This window comes from Drosophila sechellia, chromosome 2R (genome assembly GCF_004382195.2).
Source record: "Drosophila sechellia strain sech25 chromosome 2R, ASM438219v1, whole genome shotgun sequence".
Lineage (NCBI taxonomy): Eukaryota > Metazoa > Arthropoda > Insecta > Diptera > Drosophilidae > Drosophila > Drosophila sechellia.
In genome coordinates this window covers 20,932,924-20,954,194 of record NC_045950.1, presented here as the reverse complement: position 1 = coordinate 20,954,194, position 21,271 = coordinate 20,932,924, and the positions used below count along the sequence as shown (strand labels likewise).

The 21,271-nt window shown below is 44.3% G+C and overlaps 1 protein-coding gene across 1 annotated transcript; it reads left to right on the top strand.

Moving 5' to 3' along the window:
* LOC6618921 (myosin heavy chain, non-muscle) lies at positions 1-21,211 on the top strand. The gene is made up of 13 exons (XM_032715694.1): positions 1-103; positions 883-1,127; positions 5,425-5,640; positions 9,265-9,421; positions 11,634-11,755; positions 13,487-13,510; positions 14,484-14,576; positions 14,638-17,377; positions 17,475-17,779; positions 17,865-18,395; positions 18,458-19,753; positions 19,813-19,976; positions 20,512-21,211. Exons 2-13 carry the CDS (start codon positions 996-998, stop codon positions 20,645-20,647), a joined length of 5,916 nt encoding a protein of 1,971 aa, XP_032571585.1. The 5' UTR covers positions 1-103; positions 883-995; the 3' UTR covers positions 20,648-21,211.
* Positions 21,212-21,271: the final 60 nt, after the last annotated feature.

Below are 21,271 nucleotides of genomic sequence, written 5' to 3'. Positions count from 1 at the left end.
ACTCGAAAAGTACTCGGTCGGCAAAACGGCAAGCGGCGAAAAACAGTGAAAAAAAAAGGGGGAAAGCGAAAAGACGTGCTCAGGAACTGCGGTCGAAGTCTTTGTGAGTGTGTGTGGGTGCAGCTGTCGCCAAACAAATGAAAAGCGCCTGGCTTGCATTGAAAACGGTTCCAAAAAAAAATCGGAAATGTGCACAGGCATCCAGCGGATGCAGCGACCTCTTCGCCGGCGTCGGGACGCCGCCCGCTGAAACTGCAGGGCCGAATTTGGCTGCATTTGCACAAACGCTGTGCTGACGCGGGGAAATGGGAGCATAAAAACCGAAACTTGTGTGCGAAATATGCGAATTTGCGAAACCTTGGCTCCCAGTGCGATCTGTGTGTGTGTGTGTGTGAGCCGTGCAGTGTGTCGGTGTTGCAGAACGAACCAAGTGGGAAGCAAAGCGAGAGAAGACGAAGAGGAAGAAAAGAGCCGCTTGTACCTGCTCCGAAAACTGAAACATCCGAAATCGGAGGAGCCTTTGGTGAAAAGGGGCTCTGATAGTGTTTAGCTGCAGTTTTCGGAGATGCAAACTGGTTAATTGCTACGTAACGCTATTTTTCCGCTAAATTACTTTACCACCCCTCCTTCTACGTTCAGCGGCGACGTTGGCTTAAGAAAATGAAAATGTGTGGCCATATTTTTTCCTCTCCGTCTGCCTCCGTCTTTCTTTCGCCTTCGCGCTCTCCCTTTTGAAACTCTCGCCGCGCGCTGTTCTCGCCGCCTCCGTTTTGTGCCGCACTTCCGAGATAAAGAACGCAAACGCGAGATAAATGCGAAATATTGTATCTGAGGAGCGAGGCAACATACTCATTGTTCTCATCGATTTGTTTTGTCCGACAGAAAAGTGCGTTGCATCCGAAAAGCGAATATCCAGTATCCAAAATCCATTATCCGAAAGCCGCTGATTACCGACAGACAAGGAATTATTTAGAGACCGCCAGATCGCCGCCAAAATGTCGGAGGAAGTAGATCGCAACGATCCGGAGCTCAAGTACCTCTCGGTGGAGCGCAACCAGTTCAACGATCCGGCCACGCAGGCCGAGTGGACACAGAAGCGTCTGGTGTGGGTGCCACACGAGAACCAGGTGAGTCTACTTAACTGTATTGCCTACCTGTAGAGCCTGTTCCTGCGCTGGAACCAACCTCTGCCATGGGATTCCTACCCCGGCTGACTCAGTGCGGAAGCCACGCCCGATTCACTGAACTACCTGGGTAAACCCTATAGATAGCCTAAATGCAACAGGAACTGCCACAGTTGAGATAAAAATACACTCGATACATCAGAACACTGTTTATTTCGCGAAGTTAGTCACTTATATTTTTTTTTTTTTTTTTTTTTTTTAAGTTACCAAATTTTGTACTTAATTTTCTTTTAATTTTCATATTCTTTTGCGTAAAAAATTGTCAAATGTAACTAAGAAAATCTAATATCTAAGTAAAACTTCGCGGTGAATGGTTATAATAGAACATAATCTGTTCGACACATCGTATTAATATTTTAGCCCCAGCTGTACGCGCTGTAATCAATTTTCGCAGTGTTTGTCCCCGGCTTTGGGCTCCTTATCAGCCAACACCTTTGCGAGCCATCCGGCTCACTCATCGATTGGTCATGAATCACGCTTCACCGATCCGTTTATTTTTAATTTTGAACAGGGCCAACTTCTTTGAATTTTCATTACATTCGCACCGCGGTGATAAACTTGGGTAAACATCCGTCGGCGTCGATGCTGAATCACTCATTTCTCCTGCGCTGATGCTGAATTAATCTCACCGCAGTAGTGTGCCAGTTTTAACGGCTTACTTGGCCAAATCCGCGACCATTTGCTACCAATTTGCATGCAGACGCTCTTCGACTCAGTGACTCACCTCCGAGGGAGAGTGGAAGCAGGAATGGCCCCACTAAGAGCGGGCCAAACAAGTTTTCAACGTGGCCAGGTATTTGTATTGTGGACTTGCTTGTGTGGGGCTTTCGGCCCTCAAGCAAAGAAACGAGCCGAGATTGTGCCAAAGAGTTTGGGCGCCCACTCTTGGCCTATAAATTCGATCTCAAAACTTTGGGCGACTGCTATTGATCCAGCCATATGATAACAAGCTGATTGTTTTGCTAATTTCGGCGTGGCTTGTTCTTTAGCTTGAAGCGTTTTCTTTCATGTGTCATTCAACTGCATTCCAACGACTTAATTTCAAGACCATAAAAAACGTAAACAGATAAAATTAGCAACCGCTCTTTTCTCCCCTGGCTGCCCGTAATTGCTGTATTTGCCAGAGATAATTCCGTACATAGAATGGTAGCACTTTTGGGTGACTTCGTATAATAAAAGCAGCACCGAAAACAAAAGCCAACAACTTCACATTTTTGTGTAATTACGCGATCACTTAAACAGACACTTACTTTACAATGGAATCTCACAAAAAGACAACGGCAGAGATAAAACCCAGAAATAAAACGAAAATAACGAAACGCTCGATTGTGGCCCAGACTGTCTAAAGGCTAAAAAGTCTTTGCGACTGAGCGACTGACGAACGGCACATGAGACGGGTGGGAATAGTTAAAAATTTGCATATAGCGCAACTGTTGCTCCGCTGGAATGTCCACAGATACAGCTACGTCTTAACGGGAACGGACCCGTCCAAAAGGGTATTCGCCAATTGTGTCAACACTCCACTCGTTTCGTTTCCAGCAACTGTTCCAGCTTTTCGAAATGTAAGCGAATTCGCTGAATAATGGCGGCGTCAGTCCACGTACGTGATATCCAAATTCAGTAATTTACTGGTGGATACACAAGGAGCCCTTTTGTTCGTGGCTACATTTCGTTTCATGTTGTTTGCTGACCAGCGATGATTCATCGTATCAATTGCACAGAGAGCAGTTTATTGGTAGGGATTAGATTATGCACATAGAAGGTTTCGGGTAATGAAAATAGGTTAATGTATATTTGCGATCTTGAAACTATTTAAATGCTGTTATATGCACATAGAAGGTTTCGGGTAATGAAAATAGGTTAATGTATATTTGCGATCTTGAAACTATTTAAATGCTGTTACTTTTTTATTGTCCAACGATGGAATTGAAAGTTAATCATTTGGAATTCGTAAACACGGCGGAAAATGTGTTTACACTTCATCTCTTTTTCTCTCTTCTTCGACGCTAATGCTCTTCTTATCCGCTGTCTTTGTTCAGGCATTCCTGAATGCCTCACTACCGCGACCAATCTGAAAACTTTTTATATTGTTAGCCAAATTGAAGTCGGCTTAACCTTCGTCATGCCCAGAGAATCGATTCGATTGTAACGAACGGCGATCATTAGGGGGTCTCTGCTCACCCACACATGCTGCGGTTCATACTTCCAAGCTTGTCTGTGTGCTGCTCGTATTTATAACTAACGAAACCACTTTGGACTTTGTTTGCGACCACTCCCACTCCGCTTCCCCGCCCCGCCCTGGGCCTTGCCGCGATGGGTTCTGGCGGAGATACCCGTGCCGCGCGAGTGTGTGTTTTCTTTTCGGTTACGGCAATGACAAACGTAGCCAGCTTTCGACTCTCGTCCGTCCGGTTTACGGTCAACGAACCTGCCCCTCGTATCTCGTATCACGTATGTGTAATATACGCTTCTTACCCTCTCCATCTCCACATCCATCCCCACACATGCATATGCGTTGATCGATTAAGCGAAGAAATAAAATAAAAGAGTAACAAATTGTAATGGGCCCATCCATCGTTCGCATTTGGATCGTGATGGAAAAAAGTGGGGACCGGGGGGGCCTATTCATTATTCTGTTCATATTTACATTTTCGGAATAGTGTAAACAAAAGAAGTTGGCGAAAAACATACGCTCCCAGAGAGTAAATAATGGCCACAGATATATCTCAAAATCACCAATATTCTCATGCGTGCTCTTCGGCGGATACCTTGGCAAGTTCAAGGTTGCGGTTGGGCACCAAAAAATGGTCAAACCCAAGACGGGGGCTCCCCTCTAGAATGCGCTCCTTCCCAACTTTCTTACTTTAATTCCCGCCTGTCTGATCATCAGCAACATTAGCGCTCGCTTTGCTTCTAGGTGTTGTTTGTATATTTTCTTTGGTTTCGCTTCACCGATTGCCTGGAATGCCCGAGATGCCGTTGAGCGAGAATCCGAGACTGATGACCTCATATGCCCCAGCCTCTCGCGCCTGCCTCGCTTGGTAACTTCGGCCAATTTTCCTTTACCGATAACTCCAATTCAGCTCTTGTGGGGCATTCCAATATCGTGATTCACGCACCAACTGTCGCAGCGGCTATGGCATTTTCCGATTCGGCGAACTTTTAGCTTCTTTTGCCACTGTCGCAAGCCCTCTGTATGGTTTGTCCAAACTGTCAAACGTTTTATGCGCAAATGTTTTGCAGGCTGACAGCGGCTGCCCACAAAACAGGCAGAATGTATTTAGATACAGCGAAAGTACTCAAAATTTAGGCCTCTATACATGCAGACATGCTTTACCTAATGACTAATCTGTAAACGCACCGCGAAAATAATTTGCCGTAGGACCCAGCTGAGTATTCAAACGAAGTCGTTACATGCTCTAAATGGTTTCATATACGCCATATATGCCCGAGAATAACGACTTTCTTATGGCTGTTTATCAACAGTACCGGAAAAGCGCAAAGATAACACAGGCAAGGCAAGAACCACCACGACTCTGGTTTTTCCGAAGCTGATCGCTGGGGCGTGTGCGTATTTAACTTAATGGACCCGAACCGGGCTGGGATGTATTAAAGATGCTTCTGCCCTGCATCGGCAGGCCGTTGTTGGTCTTAATGCATTTCTGTTTTGCAGCGGCGGCACGCCACTCCACCCTTTAATGACTGAGTTACGGGTTGCCCCTGATTTGATTAATGCCAATGCGTCGCGTGAACATGCTTCCCTTTGTTGTTGTTTCACTTGACTTCTAATTGAAGATGTTATTCTGTTGGTGTTCGATTAAATTTCATATTCTTAGATACAGACGTTTCGGCGAAGACTCGGAAGTATAGCCCATTTAGTAGCCTGATTTAGTTATGGGTACTGCACTTCGAACGGTTCAACATCAAAAACCGCGCCTTGAACTTGCTAGGCGGGTCGGAGAGAAGGAACCAGACAAGCGGACAGACAGTTGCATCTGCCTCCCGTTGTTCTGGGTCGGTTCTTGTTCCGTCTGCCTGCGCCACTTGATTGGGTGCAGTTCTTCCCTATGCATTTCAATTGGCAGCGAGAGAGCGGAGGCTGAGTGGATTTTTTCTGGCGCTTGACTCATGCGGCGTCATTGCACTTGTTGTGTTTATCGCCTTCCCGCTGAGATGAAGAAGAGATACGTACGAAACAGAGATGGCAACCGTGAATAACTCTTTCAATTTTCTTTTACAGGGCTTCGTGGCCGCCAGTATTAAGCGGGAGCATGGCGACGAGGTCGAAGTGGAGTTGGCCGAAACCGGCAAGCGGGTGATGATCCTGCGGGACGACATACAGAAGATGAATCCGCCAAAGTTCGACAAAGTCGAGGACATGGCCGAGCTGACGTGCCTAAACGAAGCCTCCGTTTTGCACAACATCAAGGACAGATACTACTCTGGCCTAATCTATGTGAGTACCTCGAGTTATAGTACATATTCCCTATCTTATATGTTTGTGTTGGCTGCCCCAAGTTTCCGCCGCGCCAGTTGCCGGCAATGTGACGATGATGATGAAACTAAGAAAACACACCGCCCCCCTTCACACAATCGATTTCGCTAAACTGAAAATTTTGAAAGGCATCACTTTATAGAGGCGTCTTGGCTCATCGCATTTCTATTTATTTAAAAGCATCGCAAATATTTAAGACTCCAAAGCTCAATCACTCAATCCTTTGCTGCATTCGTCACAGGCCGAATGATTTATAAGCATTAACTCACTCTTTCGTCCTCTGTTCACCCGATCACCCGCAAAGCATATCCGCTGTTAATTGGCATGCCAAAAGCGCTTCGGTCTGAGTAGAAAGCCAGCAATAAGTTCATTTTCGATTCGATGAGAAACGAATTTCAAGTGGCGCATTTAAATTCGACTCCATAAATTCCAGCTGCTTTGCTTTGCGACTGTTCCTCTTATTTTTCCTCTTATAAATATCATTTATTTAACTTCTGCAATGGCGGGCTTCAATTGATAAAGATTTATCTGTTCACAAAACTTATCATACAAGTTAAATTTGAAGTGTTTGTTATGTTTCCTAAAGTTGGTAAATGTTTATAAGTCTTTTTGTATTTGTAGATTAATAAAAACATCTTAAACAATTTTTGAATTAATTGAAAATAAATAACATCCGTAAGTTGCTCGTTAAATATATAAAGCAGTTTTTTTCTTGACTTAAGTAGACTCGTACTTCCTGAACTCTATGACAAATGCAGCTCATTTAAGATTTTCCTATGCTATCAATCGTTATACAAAGATACCCTTCGTCACTAAGCAAAGTCTAGCAACATGTTTCAAGGGTATGTTGCCGAACTTGACTTCAGTTCTGGATGCTTGTCTATGCCACGCCCCCTTAGCCTTGATTCTCTGTTGATTCGGCGAATATTCGCCGCCCTGAGGCAGGTTCATTGCGACTTATTTTTTCATTGTTATAACAAATTATGTGCCGCTTTTAAAATACTTTATGTACTGCGCCTGCTACTTATCGCAGTCTTTCTCCCTCTCGCTTGCACGTTTTAATTTAATGGCTGTTGCTGCCAGTTTTTGATGTGGGCGCGAACTACTTTAAATTTGTTTATATCATTGTGGGCCAGCCATGCTTCAGCGCACTTGCCATTGTCGTTTTTGTTGCTAAATTCGAGCGCCGCTTTACTGTTTACACAACCACGCCACGCACACATCTTGCGGCCCTTTGTCGCTCTTACCACGGCCTGTCCCACTTAATTCTCTTGGCAATTGTTGCTAACTTGTTGCACGAACAACGGTAGGGGATTGAGGCGGCGAGGGAGCGGCAGGCGGGGCTGCACTTAACGGCATAATTATTATAATTTGTTGACATTTAATTCGATTTTTAAATTTCATTTATATTAAATCGCCTGGCAGCTGCCGGCTGACGGTAGCTTGTAGTCTAATTAATATGCGTCGGCAAGAAGAATGTATTTTGCACGGCCACGCACACCCATGGCGCTTTGCTCACATATGCTAATCAAATTGTCAACACTTCAGCAACACCTCAGAAAATCGGAAAATCGAAAAATCGGCAACAAAAACGACACAAGTATAGACATTTCAATATGGGCGGAAAATGCAATTTAGTGAACGTAAATAGTTCATAATCATATTATTCTTTTTTGAAATTGAAATGATAATTTTAAATATTTTTTTACTAGCAATATAATACAAGTTGAATACAAAAATTATGAATATATGTACACAGTCCATTGAAAAATGTCTAGTCTTGTAATTTTGTCAAACATCTCCTTCTGATGCGCTCGATTGCACATGAAATTGGGTTTGAAGTATTCCACAAAACATTTGCTTCTGCCCATGTTGTTATTTTAATTAATTGATTTACGTCCACCGGGTGACTGGGTGCAATTGCTCAAAAGCAGTCTCAATATTACCTAATGTATTTCGTGTGCTTTTTGCGCGGCTGCGTTGGCAGCTGAAAGAATCGCACTTGACAACGCAGCAGCGTCAAGGAGATGATGACGTTGGCAACTTGGCTGTTGTGGCTGTCTCAATTCCCAGTCGGTCCTGACTACCTGTGAGGGGCACTAATTGAACTGACCAGCAGAATTAGACAGGATGACTTAATAATGTAGGGTTGCAGTGACACTTGGCCAGATTTAAATAAGGAATGTAAATGAAGCACGACATGTGGCAAATAAAATATGATTCCCGCATCAGCTAAGCAATTTGTTCGCAGATATTGGCAAAACCGACACCACCTTGGCTCGTGCCCCTGTTTGCTTTGCTCTGCTTGCAACACGTCCTTTGAGCTCCATGGCTTGAAGGCCCTTACCAAAAGCGGTTTCATTGAACGACGAACATTTTTGGTGGCTAACTTGAGTGCTTAATTTATATAAGTTTCTCTCCAATCTCACATTCTTTGAATGCCAAATTTTAAATTGTTTCAAAAGTCCAAGATGCAAACAAATCTCACTGTAATTTAAATGGCTTGCGGCCATTTGCTAAGCTGGTAAAATTTCATTTTTCGTGACCAAATAAGGCTTTATATCAGGGCAGGTTAAGTGATTAATGACATTTAAGTGGATGGTAGAAATATGCACCAGGACAGTGAGTCAAGCCAACATAACCGATGTGATTCAAAGACTAGTGGAGCAAACATCGTCACGAGTCACTGCTACTTCTAAGCGGTTGCCAAAAACAGAAACAGCAGAAACTGAGAAAACAATTTCTTATGCCATTTTTGGATGCCTAACACACGCACACATACAAGGAAGGTGGCTGATTGGCAAGACGTGATTTTGACTGTTAAGTGCGGGCCTAAAAGTGATTCATGTTCCTGCCGCCCTCCTCATTACCCTCGCCCTTACCTATGCAAAGAGTTGAGGGCATTTTCTCTACTACAATTTTTGCCAGCGGTACTTTCCATTTCGATCTGTGTGGGCTGGCCCACACTTCTCCGCCGCCTTTGATATCCTCTTGCGCGCTGCCGTGAAGCTCGTGGCACTCGCATCTAATGTTTGGCTGGATATGTATTTAAATGGTACAACAAATAGCAAAGCCGCATACTTAGTGCCCACGCCGCAGTCTCGGTCCCAATCACAGTCGCAGTTATGTAGGCTGCCGCTCGATAGATACCACCAACGGATTCGGATACAGATGGAGCGGCAGATACAGATACATGCGTTCGCTGCTTATGGTACTGGCCAACTTTAAAGCACATGTCACGTTGACTTGGACACACATGCGAGCGTGTTAGCGTTTGGGTAACAATAACTAGGCCACTAAAAAGCAGTTGCCGGTGTCCAAAGCTGCCGTTAGCCCAAGCATCACTATGATTAACTGCAGCCCAATGGACAGCATTTATAGCTGGAAAATGATCAACCTTAAGAATGGAAATACATTGGCGTAAGATTTTATCTGACTCGATTTTTTTTTATTACCTCATGTTTGCAATCATACTCCTAAAAGAAGCCCTTCATTCATTATAAGCAAGCATTAAGTATACCTAACAATAAATCCCTTGATTGATGGGTTAAGTAAGACAAACACTGAACAATTTCTTTATTTCAGACATATTCCGGTCTTTTCTGTGTTGTGGTCAACCCGTACAAGAAACTACCGATCTACACCGAAAAGATAATGGAACGGTACAAGGGCATAAAACGACACGAAGTGCCTCCGCATGTATTTGCAATCACGGATAGTGCCTATAGAAACATGTTGGGTGGTAAGTATCTCGATCCGGCACTTACTTTCCCTTTTCGATCCAGCTGCACACACATATGGGATGTGGAATGCCAGAATTATCAACAGCCCTTCTTATTTTCTCTGGTGCGCGATTTGTGGTCGCTATCAAAATTCCATTCTCCGAATAAGCAAGCGAAAATGTTTTTCAGACCTGATTAGATAAGAATTGGAAAAGTATACAAGAAGAGGGCATTTCCAGGAATAACGTTGAAGCGGGGTCCATACATGACACACTTTGCAGATACAACTCCATTGAGGTGCATTAGCATTCGAATTCATACACATGTTGTGAATCATCTGCAAATGTGCTGCTCTTCACCGAATGACTGTCTAATCCCAAACTGGTTTCCTTTTTTGGATTGAATTTTAAAATGTGATTTTTTCAGGTTTCCTTTTCACTTCTGTGCTTTTTAGTTCGGGCTTCACTGAGTTTCGATGGTTTGCATGTCCGTTCCAAGCGTAACGTCGCGCCGGGAGATGACTCACGGCGCTGGCTCCAGCGCAGCAGAGACTCCAGCTCGAGGCCAGGCGTATCTTACTGCGGCCATATCTATAGGTTCCTGCATGTGTGTGTTGTGTTTCCCCTGCTTGAGATTGGTTAACTAATATTGCTTATACGTGTCATTACCATATTTGGATCTAAAACTGAGCCCGGCTTCGCTTGGAAAGCAGGCAACTTTGTTTGCCCCATCATCAGCTATGTTTTTGTTGTTGTCGTAAAAATGTTTCAACAAATCGACATCTCACTCTGGCTCACCATATTTCACGCTTATTAATTTTCGGCTTATGCACATTTTCTTGGTTGTATATTCGTATTCATTTTTCGAGAAGTTCGCTCTTAAAGCCAAGCTATTGGGGAGTGGCATTTACTTTGATTTATTTCACTGGCCTTTAATAAACTTAGCCCAACCCCATCGCCTCCGACTCCATTGCCCTGAAACCGCATTCAGCTCCAAGCTTATCCGGGCATTGGGGAGCTGGACAAACGTCACAAACATTTATCTTTCTGTAATTCTCCAGCTGCTCCCCCGACTCGAGACAATCGCAAATCTTCAAACTTCCAATCTTCCAAAGTTCCAATTTTCATGATAAAATGAACACGCCCTGACTGTGAGTGTATGTATAACTGCATGCCTGCATGCACATACTATATATAGCAGTTAAAACCATCGCGAAATTTCCGATACTGGGCAGATGTTTTACCTGTCCGTATTTTTTCAGTTGTTTAAAGAAGTTTATTTTGGGAGTGAAGTCTGCTATGTGATACAAAATAAAATGTTTTTGCAGTTATTCAATAAGTGCAAAAAGTAGAATGAAACTTATGATGATCGATCGTAGCTTCGAGCCATAAAATGCATTGGCTACCAATGACACATATTTCGCATACCCCTTAATTGCTGCGTAATAATTTGAGAAACTCTTAATTCGCCTTCTGAGCATTAAATTTATAACTGACACAAAAACTATGAAAGAATTTCCATAAAATGAAGTGTGGAGATACAAAAATTAGGCCCATGTATGGTCGTCGGATATAGAATGTAGCTTGTGTGTACGTATAGATATGTGACTGGCTCTACCCATAATAATAAATAGGTACGGGGTCGTGATATGGAAGCTGTTTGGTTGTTTGGAGCTCCACGTCTCAGCGTAGATACATATATCTGACTCGCGTCTCTCTGCCTGAATTTGTGGTTAGCTTAATGCTGGATCGTATGACGAGGCTGTCAGTTGTGGTGGGGATCCCGGGGTGCAGTGCGAATCTAGTTCGCTGTATTCTATATGGGATCATTGGCGCCATACCAATAGCTACAAGCAATTTACTGCTTGTGTGTGTCTGTGTCTGTTGTCTTTTGTATCTTTCAGATATGCAGGCTGAAATCAACTGTTTTGTTTTTAATATTAAAATATCAGTTGAGGAGCATTAAGGCCTGGGCGAAAATCGGTTGATAGTTATTTACAGAATGATTTCATCTGATGTATGTCACATTTATGACCCATCCACCATTCTGTGTTTTACTTTTTGTGCCTTTGCCTTCTTTTTTGTCCGCTTAAATTTGGGTCAACAGAAAATTCAAGCTGAGGTGGGCTTTTAACATTTTAATTACATTTTTGGCTGGTCAGCCGCATTATTCCGCATATGAAGTGTGTCACTTGCTTACCTACTCACACTTTCACCTTCATTTTTTCTGCAGATCGCGAAGACCAATCGATTTTGTGTACTGGCGAATCGGGTGCTGGCAAAACGGAGAACACCAAGAAGGTCATCCAATTTCTAGCCTATGTGGCAGCTTCCAAGCCCAAGGGCTCGGGTGCGGTAAGTACAGAAGAGCAGAAACAGAAATGAGTTCCTAGATCCGAAGCAAATGCAAAGTTGTATGCCCCATTGGGTGGTGATATCTGCCAGAGAAATACAGTCCCATATGGGTTTTATGGCTGGAAGCGCTTATTTAACTCACATTAATAGCACGCAAGCCAGACAATTGTTATTATTTGGTATTGTAATTATAGCGGGAAATGCACGACGCTCACATAAGCACATATGTATATGTTTGTTGTCGGCAGATTGGCTTTAATCCCCGTTCGAATCTATAACTTATTCGGGGGGGTCTGCAGTATATATTCAGTATATCTGCTTTAAATTAGCAATATTAGTCAAGTTTTAAGTGTACTACGCTTTAAAGAGTAATCAGACCCGCTGACACTGCTATTTATACATATATAGGTTGTAAAAGCACCAATCGATCACCAAGATATTCCTCAAGAACTAGAATAAACTTCAGTTGAATTCAGAGATTCCGAGTGCTAAACTGATGCACCCCATATGGTGGATGCCCGAGGGTAACGCTTTAATATGTGGATGGTTGATGACATAGCAGCTGGCTTATGTGCTTTTATATGTTCCCGGGAGTCGGAGCACACTTCATTAATCAAGAGCCATAGTTGCTGACAAATTTTGTCGTTTACAGCAATAAAATAAACACCATAAAAAAGTTGCGAGAATTGAAATTGAAAGGCAATTGATAAAAAAATTAAAATTAAATCGCAAAAATTGCGACATTCGATAAATTTCTGGGGCAGCAATTGCTGCTCTGTACAATTTGCTACTGTTGGGGTTGCCATATCCATAATTGTGGGGACAAGCCGTTTTTAGTGCATTTCGGACTTGCTCAATCCTTTCGAGAGCAAACAAGCTGTTCTTGAGCTCCAAACACACTTTTAATTATGTTTTATCTGTTTACTGCCTTATATGAGCCTGGTGCTGAGGCTGCGGACGAAGTTGAGATTACTTTTCTGCTGTGAACGTGATAAGCTGCAAATATACTTAAAAAGCTTCTTAAGACATTAAACAAATCTACAAGCCTTTTATTTTAACCATTCAGAGATCTTCCACAGCATATCGCTTTATACCCTGCAGTTCATAACTTATTTTGGGGAAAAATTGTCTATGTGGTATTATCTCTGATTCTAAGTTCCATAAATAGAAGCTGACGATAAAACCATATAGCATTGACTGCAGTGAATCATAGTATAGCAAGTTACTGTAAAACTGAATTGAACGAAAGGTAATTTTCGTTAGTTTGATTACAAAATGTGTGTTTTAGTGGTACTCTTTATCAGGTCAAGATAAGAGGAGCGATAAGAAAACCCGAAAACAAACATTGATATAACTTTGCATTTGTTTAAAAATGATATAGTTTTTTTTCTTGAAGTGTTCAGTTCTTATCAAATATTTTTGCTTGATGCTGAGGATGGCGAAATTTAAATTGATTTACTTTATAATTATTATTTATAATTGATCTTATTTATTTTCATGTCCTACACACAAACACTCCACTATGCTACACAACACACCTATAAATATACGCACACTCACCCTGTACATTGGACTTTGGTTGTTGTCTTCACTCTCAACTCTGCTCAATATGTTTAAAAAATTTGTAAATATAATTTGTATAAAATGCTGCCAAATATCACAATCAATCCAAATATCCAACAACCAAATCAAACCTCAACACCTCCAACCAATTGACACCAACTCCGACAGGTGCCGCATCCCGCCGTGCTCATTGTAAGTATTCGAGGACTGACAATCCTGAAACGTTTTCCCTCTTTGTGTTTCGAAATTAACTCGAATTATTTAACCCCATTCATTGTTTAATTAAACTTACTTTTCACCCACTGTCTATTTCTGATCCCAAAAACATCCTTGGTTTCCAAACGTTATTTTGCTTTCTTAATCCTTTAAATGTGGCCGAAATATTACAATTAACCCTCTCCGAATGAACTCTCCCAACTCTTCGTTTTGGTTCCCTTGTTGCTGTCCCATCCAAGTCAACACTCATCTACTCAATCTCATCTCTCTGCTCTGCTTTGATCTGCTCCCTCATTGTACAACATATGCCAACGAAATTCTAGAGTAGTCATCAAGAGACATTTGCGGTAAAGTATGCTTGACGTCCAAAAAATCCTTTTAAATATAATTTTGTAGTAAATTGTCGTGCCGTACGCTTTCGATTTATTTGTACCCATGTACTTCGAAGTCTAAGCATGATTTTAAGGCTGGATAGGTCAATGCGCGTAAACGATGAGGGCCATCAAGAATTCCTTGAATATCCACCCCGTACCCCATAATCCCATTCCTACCTAATTGCAGAACTTCTCGGTCAACACAAACAAGTACATAAAGGTCAAGATTATGGCCCAAAATCAGAATCAGACGATCGAGGTAGTCAATGGATTGAAGATGGTGGAAGTTAATTCCAACTGTCAAGAGGTAAACCGGGTAATGCCATGGCGCCGGCATTGATCGTGAGAAGCTAAAGGATATCGTCCAGTGTTTATTGTCCTTCGTTATGCTTGGCTTTATCTCCTTCCTGCATGATAATAATAATAATAGTTTTGTAGATACTTTCTATTGCTTGTGATGTTGCTGTACTTGTGTTAAGACCGCTTTCGTAAATATATGTGGCTAACCCCAAACCTTACATATCGTGAAACGTATAAGCCTAATATAAATAAAATCTTGTCTATCCTCTAAACAGGGCGAGCTGGAGCAACAGCTGCTGCAGGCAAATCCCATTCTGGAGGCCTTTGGCAACGCCAAGACGGTCAAAAACGATAACTCTTCGCGTTTTGTAAGTTGTTTGCTTCTTTGTTTTACAAAACAGAATGTCAATTTCCGTTTGCCCACTGTAGGGTAAATTCATACGGATCAATTTCGATGCCTCGGGATTTATCTCGGGAGCCAACATTGAAACATATCTACTGGAGAAGTCGCGTGCCATTCGTCAAGCAAAGGACGAACGAACATTCCATATATTCTACCAGTTGCTAGCGGGGGCCACGCCGGAGCAGCGCGAGAAGTTCATACTGGATGACGTTAAGTCGTATGCATTCCTTTCCAATGGCAGCCTGCCTGTACCCGGCGTGGACGACTACGCCGAGTTTCAGGCAACGGTTAAGTCCATGAACATCATGGGCATGACATCAGAGGATTTCAACTCGATATTTCGCATCGTGAGCGCCGTCCTACTGTTCGGTAGCATGAAATTCCGTCAGGAGCGCAACAACGACCAGGCCACTCTACCAGACAACACGGTGGCCCAGAAGATTGCGCATCTGCTCGGACTTAGTGTGACAGACATGACCAGGGCTTTCCTGACGCCACGCATTAAAGTGGGTCGTGACTTTGTTACGAAGGCCCAAACAAAGGAGCAGGTGGAGTTCGCCGTGGAGGCCATTGCAAAGGCGTGTTACGAGCGCATGTTCAAGTGGCTTGTGAACCGGATTAACCGTTCTCTGGACCGCACCAAGCGCCAAGGAGCTTCCTTTATTGGCATTCTCGACATGGCGGGCTTTGAAATATTTGAACTCAACTCCTTTGAGCAGCTGTGTATAAACTACACCAACGAGAAACTGCAGCAGCTCTTTAACCACACCATGTTTATCCTGGAGCAGGAAGAGTACCAGCGCGAGGGTATTGAGTGGAAGTTCATCGACTTTGGGTTGGACCTGCAGCCTACCATCGACCTGATCGATAAACCCGGCGGCATCATGGCACTCCTGGATGAGGAGTGCTGGTTCCCCAAAGCCACTGACAAGACGTTTGTAGATAAACTCGTATCGGCCCACTCTATGCACCCCAAGTTTATGAAGACCGATTTTCGAGGAGTCGCAGACTTTGCAATAGTGCATTACGCCGGGCGTGTTGACTACTCGGCGGCCAAGTGGCTGATGAAGAACATGGACCCATTAAACGAGAACATCGTGTCGCTCCTCCAGGGCTCCCAGGATCCGTTCGTGGTGAACATCTGGAAGGATGCTGAAATCGTTGGCATGGCACAGCAGGCCCTGACTGATACTCAGTTCGGGGCCCGCACCCGCAAGGGCATGTTCCGCACCGTGTCCCATCTGTACAAGGAGCAGCTGGCTAAGTTGATGGACACTCTGCGCAACACGAACCCGAACTTTGTGCGCTGTATCATACCGAACCACGAAAAGCGCGCCGGCAAGATCGATGCTCCCTTGGTGCTTGACCAGTTGCGCTGCAACGGTGTGCTCGAGGGTATTCGTATCTGCCGCCAGGGCTTCCCGAATCGCATTCCCTTCCAGGAGTTCCGCCAACGATACGAACTCCTTACGCCCAACGTGATTCCCAAAGGATTCATGGACGGCAAGAAGGCCTGCGAGAAGATGATTCAGGCGCTGGAGCTTGACTCGAACTTGTACCGAGTGGGCCAGTCGAAGATCTTCTTCCGCGCTGGTGTCCTCGCTCACCTGGAGGAGGAACGTGATTTCAAGATATCCGACCTTATCGTTAACTTCCAGGCCTTCTGTCGTGGCTTCCTTGCGCGTCGCAACTACCAAAAGCGCTTGCAGCAACTAAACGCTATTCGAATCATCCAGCGGAATTGTGCCGCCTACCTTAAGCTTCGGAACTGGCAGTGGTGGCGCCTCTATACTAAGGTCAAGCCCCTGTTGGAAGTTACAAAGCAGGAAGAGAAGCTTGTCCAGAAGGAGGATGAGCTGAAGCAGGTACGCGAGAAGCTTGACACACTGGCCAAGAATACGCAGGAGTACGAGCGCAAGTACCAGCAGGCTTTGGTGGAGAAGACCACTCTAGCGGAGCAGCTTCAAGCCGAGATCGAACTTTGTGCCGAGGCCGAGGAGTCGCGCTCTCGACTAATGGCACGCAAACAAGAACTGGAGGATATGATGCAAGAGCTTGAGACGCGTATCGAAGAAGAAGAGGAACGAGTCCTCGCGCTTGGAGGCGAAAAAAAGAAACTTGAGCTTAATATTCAAGATCTGGAAGAGCAACTCGAAGAAGAAGAGGCCGCTCGCCAAAAACTACAATTGGAGAAAGTGCAGCTCGACGCTAAAATTAAAAAGTACGAAGAAGATCTTGCGTTAACTGACGACCAGAACCAGAAGCTTCTGAAGGAAAAGAAGCTATTGGAGGAGCGTGCTAACGATCTGTCCCAGACACTTGCTGAGGAGGAGGAAAAGGCTAAACACCTAGCCAAGCTGAAAGCCAAGCATGAAGCCACAATCACGGAACTCGAGGAACGTTTGCACAAGGATCAGCAGCAGCGACAGGAGTCTGATCGATCTAAGCGGAAGATCGAGACCGAAGTTGCTGATCTTAAGGAACAACTGAACGAACGACGCGTACAAGTAGATGAAATGCAGGCTCAACTGGCCAAACGCGAGGAAGAACTTACTCAGACTCTGTTGCGCATTGACGAGGAATCGGCTACGAAGGCCACCGCACAGAAGGCTCAGCGCGAGCTGGAGTCGCAGCTGGCCGAGATCCAAGAGGACCTAGAGGCCGAAAAGGCAGCCCGTGCCAAGGCGGAGAAGGTTAGACGCGACCTTAGCGAGGAACTAGAGGCTCTCAAGAATGAGTTGTTGGACTCGCTGGACACCACAGCCGGTAAGACTAAGCATCAATATTTTAAATATGTTTTCTCAGAAACCCGTATCATTAAGATAAATTTAATTTAAACTTTTTTTTTTTTTTTGACAAACAGCTCAGCAAGAGTTGAGGTCTAAACGCGAGCAGGAGTTGGCTACCCTGAAAAAGTCTCTCGAAGAGGAGACTGTTAACCACGAAGGTGTTTTGGCCGACATGCGACACAAACACTCGCAGGAGCTCAATAGCATCAACGATCAGCTTGAGAACCTGCGCAAAGCCAAAACAGTCCTTGAAAAAGCCAAGGGCACCTTGGAGGCGGAGAACGCCGACTTGGCCACTGAACTGCGCAGCGTCAACAGCTCCCGGCAAGAAAACGACCGCCGGCGCAAGCAGGCAGAGTCGCAGATTGCTGAATTGCAGGTAAATAATCACGAAAAATATGTGGCTGATCGCACATGATATTTCTATAACAAACAACTTATATGTATGCCTATGTTTTGCACAGGTAAAACTGGCTGAGATTGAACGCGCCCGCTCGGAACTTCAGGAGAAGTGCACAAAACTGCAACAGGAAGCCGAGAACATAACAAACCAGCTGGAGGAAGCCGAACTAAAGGCCTCGGCCGCCGTAAAGTCTGCAAGCAACATGGAATCCCAGCTTACTGAAGCCCAGCAGCTGTTGGAAGAGGAAACGCGACAAAAGTTGGGTCTCAGCTCCAAGCTGCGTCAGATCGAGTCAGAGAAGGAGGCTCTACAAGAACAGCTTGAGGAGGACGATGAAGCCAAACGTAATTACGAACGAAAACTGGCAGAAGTCACCACCCAAATGCAAGAAATTAAAAAGAAGGCAGAGGAAGATGCGGATCTGGCCAAGGAACTGGAAGAGGGGAAGAAGCGGCTCAATAAGGATATCGAGGCATTAGAACGGCAGGTCAAGGAACTTATTGCCCAAAACGACCGCCTCGACAAAAGCAAAAAAAAAATACAGTCGGAGCTTGAAGATGCCACCATTGAGTTGGAAGCACAACGTACGAAGGTGAGTTTTTGTCTGATTTAAATAAACTAATTCTAATACAAAAATTGCATGTCCTTGGTCAGGTGCTCGAATTGGAGAAAAAACAAAAGAACTTCGACAAAATTCTTGCCGAGGAGAAAGCCATATCAGAACAGATCGCCCAAGAGCGTGATACTGCAGAACGAGAGGCCCGCGAGAAGGAGACCAAGGTGCTTTCGGTTTCCCGCGAGCTAGACGAAGCCTTTGACAAAATTGAAGATCTTGAGAACAAGCGAAAGACCCTCCAAAATGAACTCGATGACTTGGCCAACACACAGGGTACAGCCGATAAAAACGTCCACGAACTGGAGAAAGCGAAGCGGGCGCTAGAGTCTCAGCTGGCTGAACTGAAAGCACAAAACGAGGAACTTGAGGACGACCTACAGCTGACCGAAGACGCAAAATTGCGCCTAGAGGTGAACATGCAGGCCCTTCGTTCCCAGTTTGAACGCGACCTGCTAGCTAAGGAGGAGGGTGCCGAGGAGAAAAGACGCGGACTTGTCAAGCAACTGCGGGATCTTGAGACCGAACTGGACGAGGAACGTAAACAGCGCACGGCTGCTGTGGCGTCAAAGAAGAAACTGGAGGGCGACCTGAAAGAGATCGAAACCACCATGGAGATGCATAACAAGGTAAAGGAAGATGCGTTGAAGCATGCGAAGAAGCTGCAAGCACAAGTCAAGGACGCGCTGCGCGACGCCGAGGAAGCAAAGGCCGCCAAGGAGGAGCTACAGGCGTTGAGCAAGGAGGCCGAGCGCAAGGTCAAGGCCCTGGAGGCAGAAGTATTACAGCTGACTGAAGATCTGGCCAGCTCAGAGAGGGCGCGACGTGCTGCTGAAACGGAGCGTGACGAATTGGCCGAAGAAATTGCCAACAATGCCAACAAGGGCTCCTTAATGATCGACGAGAAGCGCCGATTGGAAGCCCGCATTGCCACTCTTGAGGAGGAGTTGGAGGAGGAACAGTCCAACTCCGAGGTGCTGCTGGATCGCAGCCGCAAGGCGCAGCTGCAGATTGAGCAGCTGACCACTGAGTTGGCGAACGAAAAATCGAACTCTCAGAAGAACGAAAACGGGCGCGCTCTGCTCGAACGCCAAAACAAGGAGCTGAAGGCTAAGCTTGCCGAAATCGAGACAGCACAGCGCACTAAAGTAAAGGCGACAATCGCCACGCTAGAGGCCAAGATCGCCAACCTAGAAGAGCAGCTGGAGAATGAGGGCAAGGAGAGGCTTTTGCAGCAAAAGGCCAATCGGAAGATGGACAAGAAGATTAAGGAGCTTACAATGAACATCGAGGATGAACGGAGACATGTCGACCAGCACAAGGAGCAAATGGATAAGGTAAATAATGAAGTGGCTCATTAATATGAATTCCTACTGATGAGTATTTACTTTTATAGCTGAATAGCCGCATTAAACTGCTCAAGCGCAACTTGGACGAGACAGAAGAGGAATTGCAGAAGGAGAAGACGCAGAAACGGAAGTACCAGCGTGAGTGCGAGGACATGATTGAATCGCAGGAAGCCATGAATCGTGAGATTAACTCACTCAAAACGAAACTACGGTGAGTGGACTGTGCCAACATATTTCTTCTATGATCATGACGAGGGTTCCTTAGGTGTCTCTTGGAGATGCATTTTGATTATTGTTTGAAATTTATCTTTGGTTCAAGCTCCATACAAGTGGCCGAGACTGAAAAGGCCAAGGCATATTCGCCAAAAAAGGATGCCGCACTCATTATGAATTGTGAGGGTCTGCATTAGGTTTCGTTTCGCTTCGATTCGCTTGGTTTCCTTCTCGTAGGCTGTAAGTGCTGATGTTCGCCCTGATCCTTAGAACCAGTGAATGTCAACCGAACCCAGCAACCAAAACATTGTGTTCTCTTTGCATGTTAGGAACAGAACTCACGAAAAGACCAAACGTGCAAATTTATGCAGTTCTCCAAACTTCCTTAAAAAAAGTTCTTAGTCGTGAACCCTCCAACGTACCTCTGTTTGGACTCGTGTACCTGTTGCCCCTGCACTGCACGCTCATAGAAAAACCTACAAACCGTCCTGAACAAAAATACTAATTATATGTCATGGTCTATCCCTTCCTAGACGCACCGGCGGCATTGGTCTCAGCTCCAGTCGGCTCACGGGTACACCTTCATCAAAGCGTGCAGGAGGAGGCGGTGGCGGCGACGACTCATCGGTGCAGGATGAATCATTAGATGGAGAGGATTCTGGCAATTGACGCGTTAAATATTAGATGGAGAAAAAGTTTAATCGCAGGAAGAAGGTGATGATGATGAAGAGCAAAATAAACGATTATATTTAATGTTTCTTTTATATAATTTCTCTGTTATTTTTTATATAAACTATTATACATACTTAAATTAAAACGTAAACAAAAAAACCAACATTTTTATAACGACAAAACTTAAACAATGTTGTAAACACATGAACACTCAAGAATTTTCGCATCCCTTGAATGGCTGCGTGTTTAAGTAGTCAACGAAATCAAATAAAATAATACAACACACACATCAACCAAGAAACGTATTAACTCTCAGATCCAGAAACCCGCAAACACCAATAAAGAGAGACTAAATCCACAGAAAACTGATTTCTACATTTTTTCTACCCTAATATAAAACCCATAGAATTACTCGATGCTATGTAATTTATGCATTTAACAACTAAAACTGTTTTCAAACAGAACAACAGACCATAACAGAAAATCAAATGTTGAACACGCAACTAATATACGAATTTCGTTTTTGTTTAGAACTTAACAATAAAATATTTGCTACATGAACATCATATTTTCTTGGGCAAATGAGTGTTGCAATGTGGCCAATTGAATTTATTATAGGGA

Coding starts and splice junctions, on each gene's coding strand:
- LOC6618921 (XM_032715694.1), top strand. CDS start 996: ATGTCGGAGGAAGTAGATCGCAACGATCCGGAGCTCAAGTACCTCTCG. Junction 13,511..14,483: donor CGCATCCCGCCGTGCTCATT/GTAAGTATTCGA, acceptor TCCTCTAAACAG/GGCGAGCTGGAGCAACAGCT. Junction 19,754..19,812: donor ACAAGGAGCAAATGGATAAG/GTAAATAATGAA, acceptor TTACTTTTATAG/CTGAATAGCCGCATTAAACT.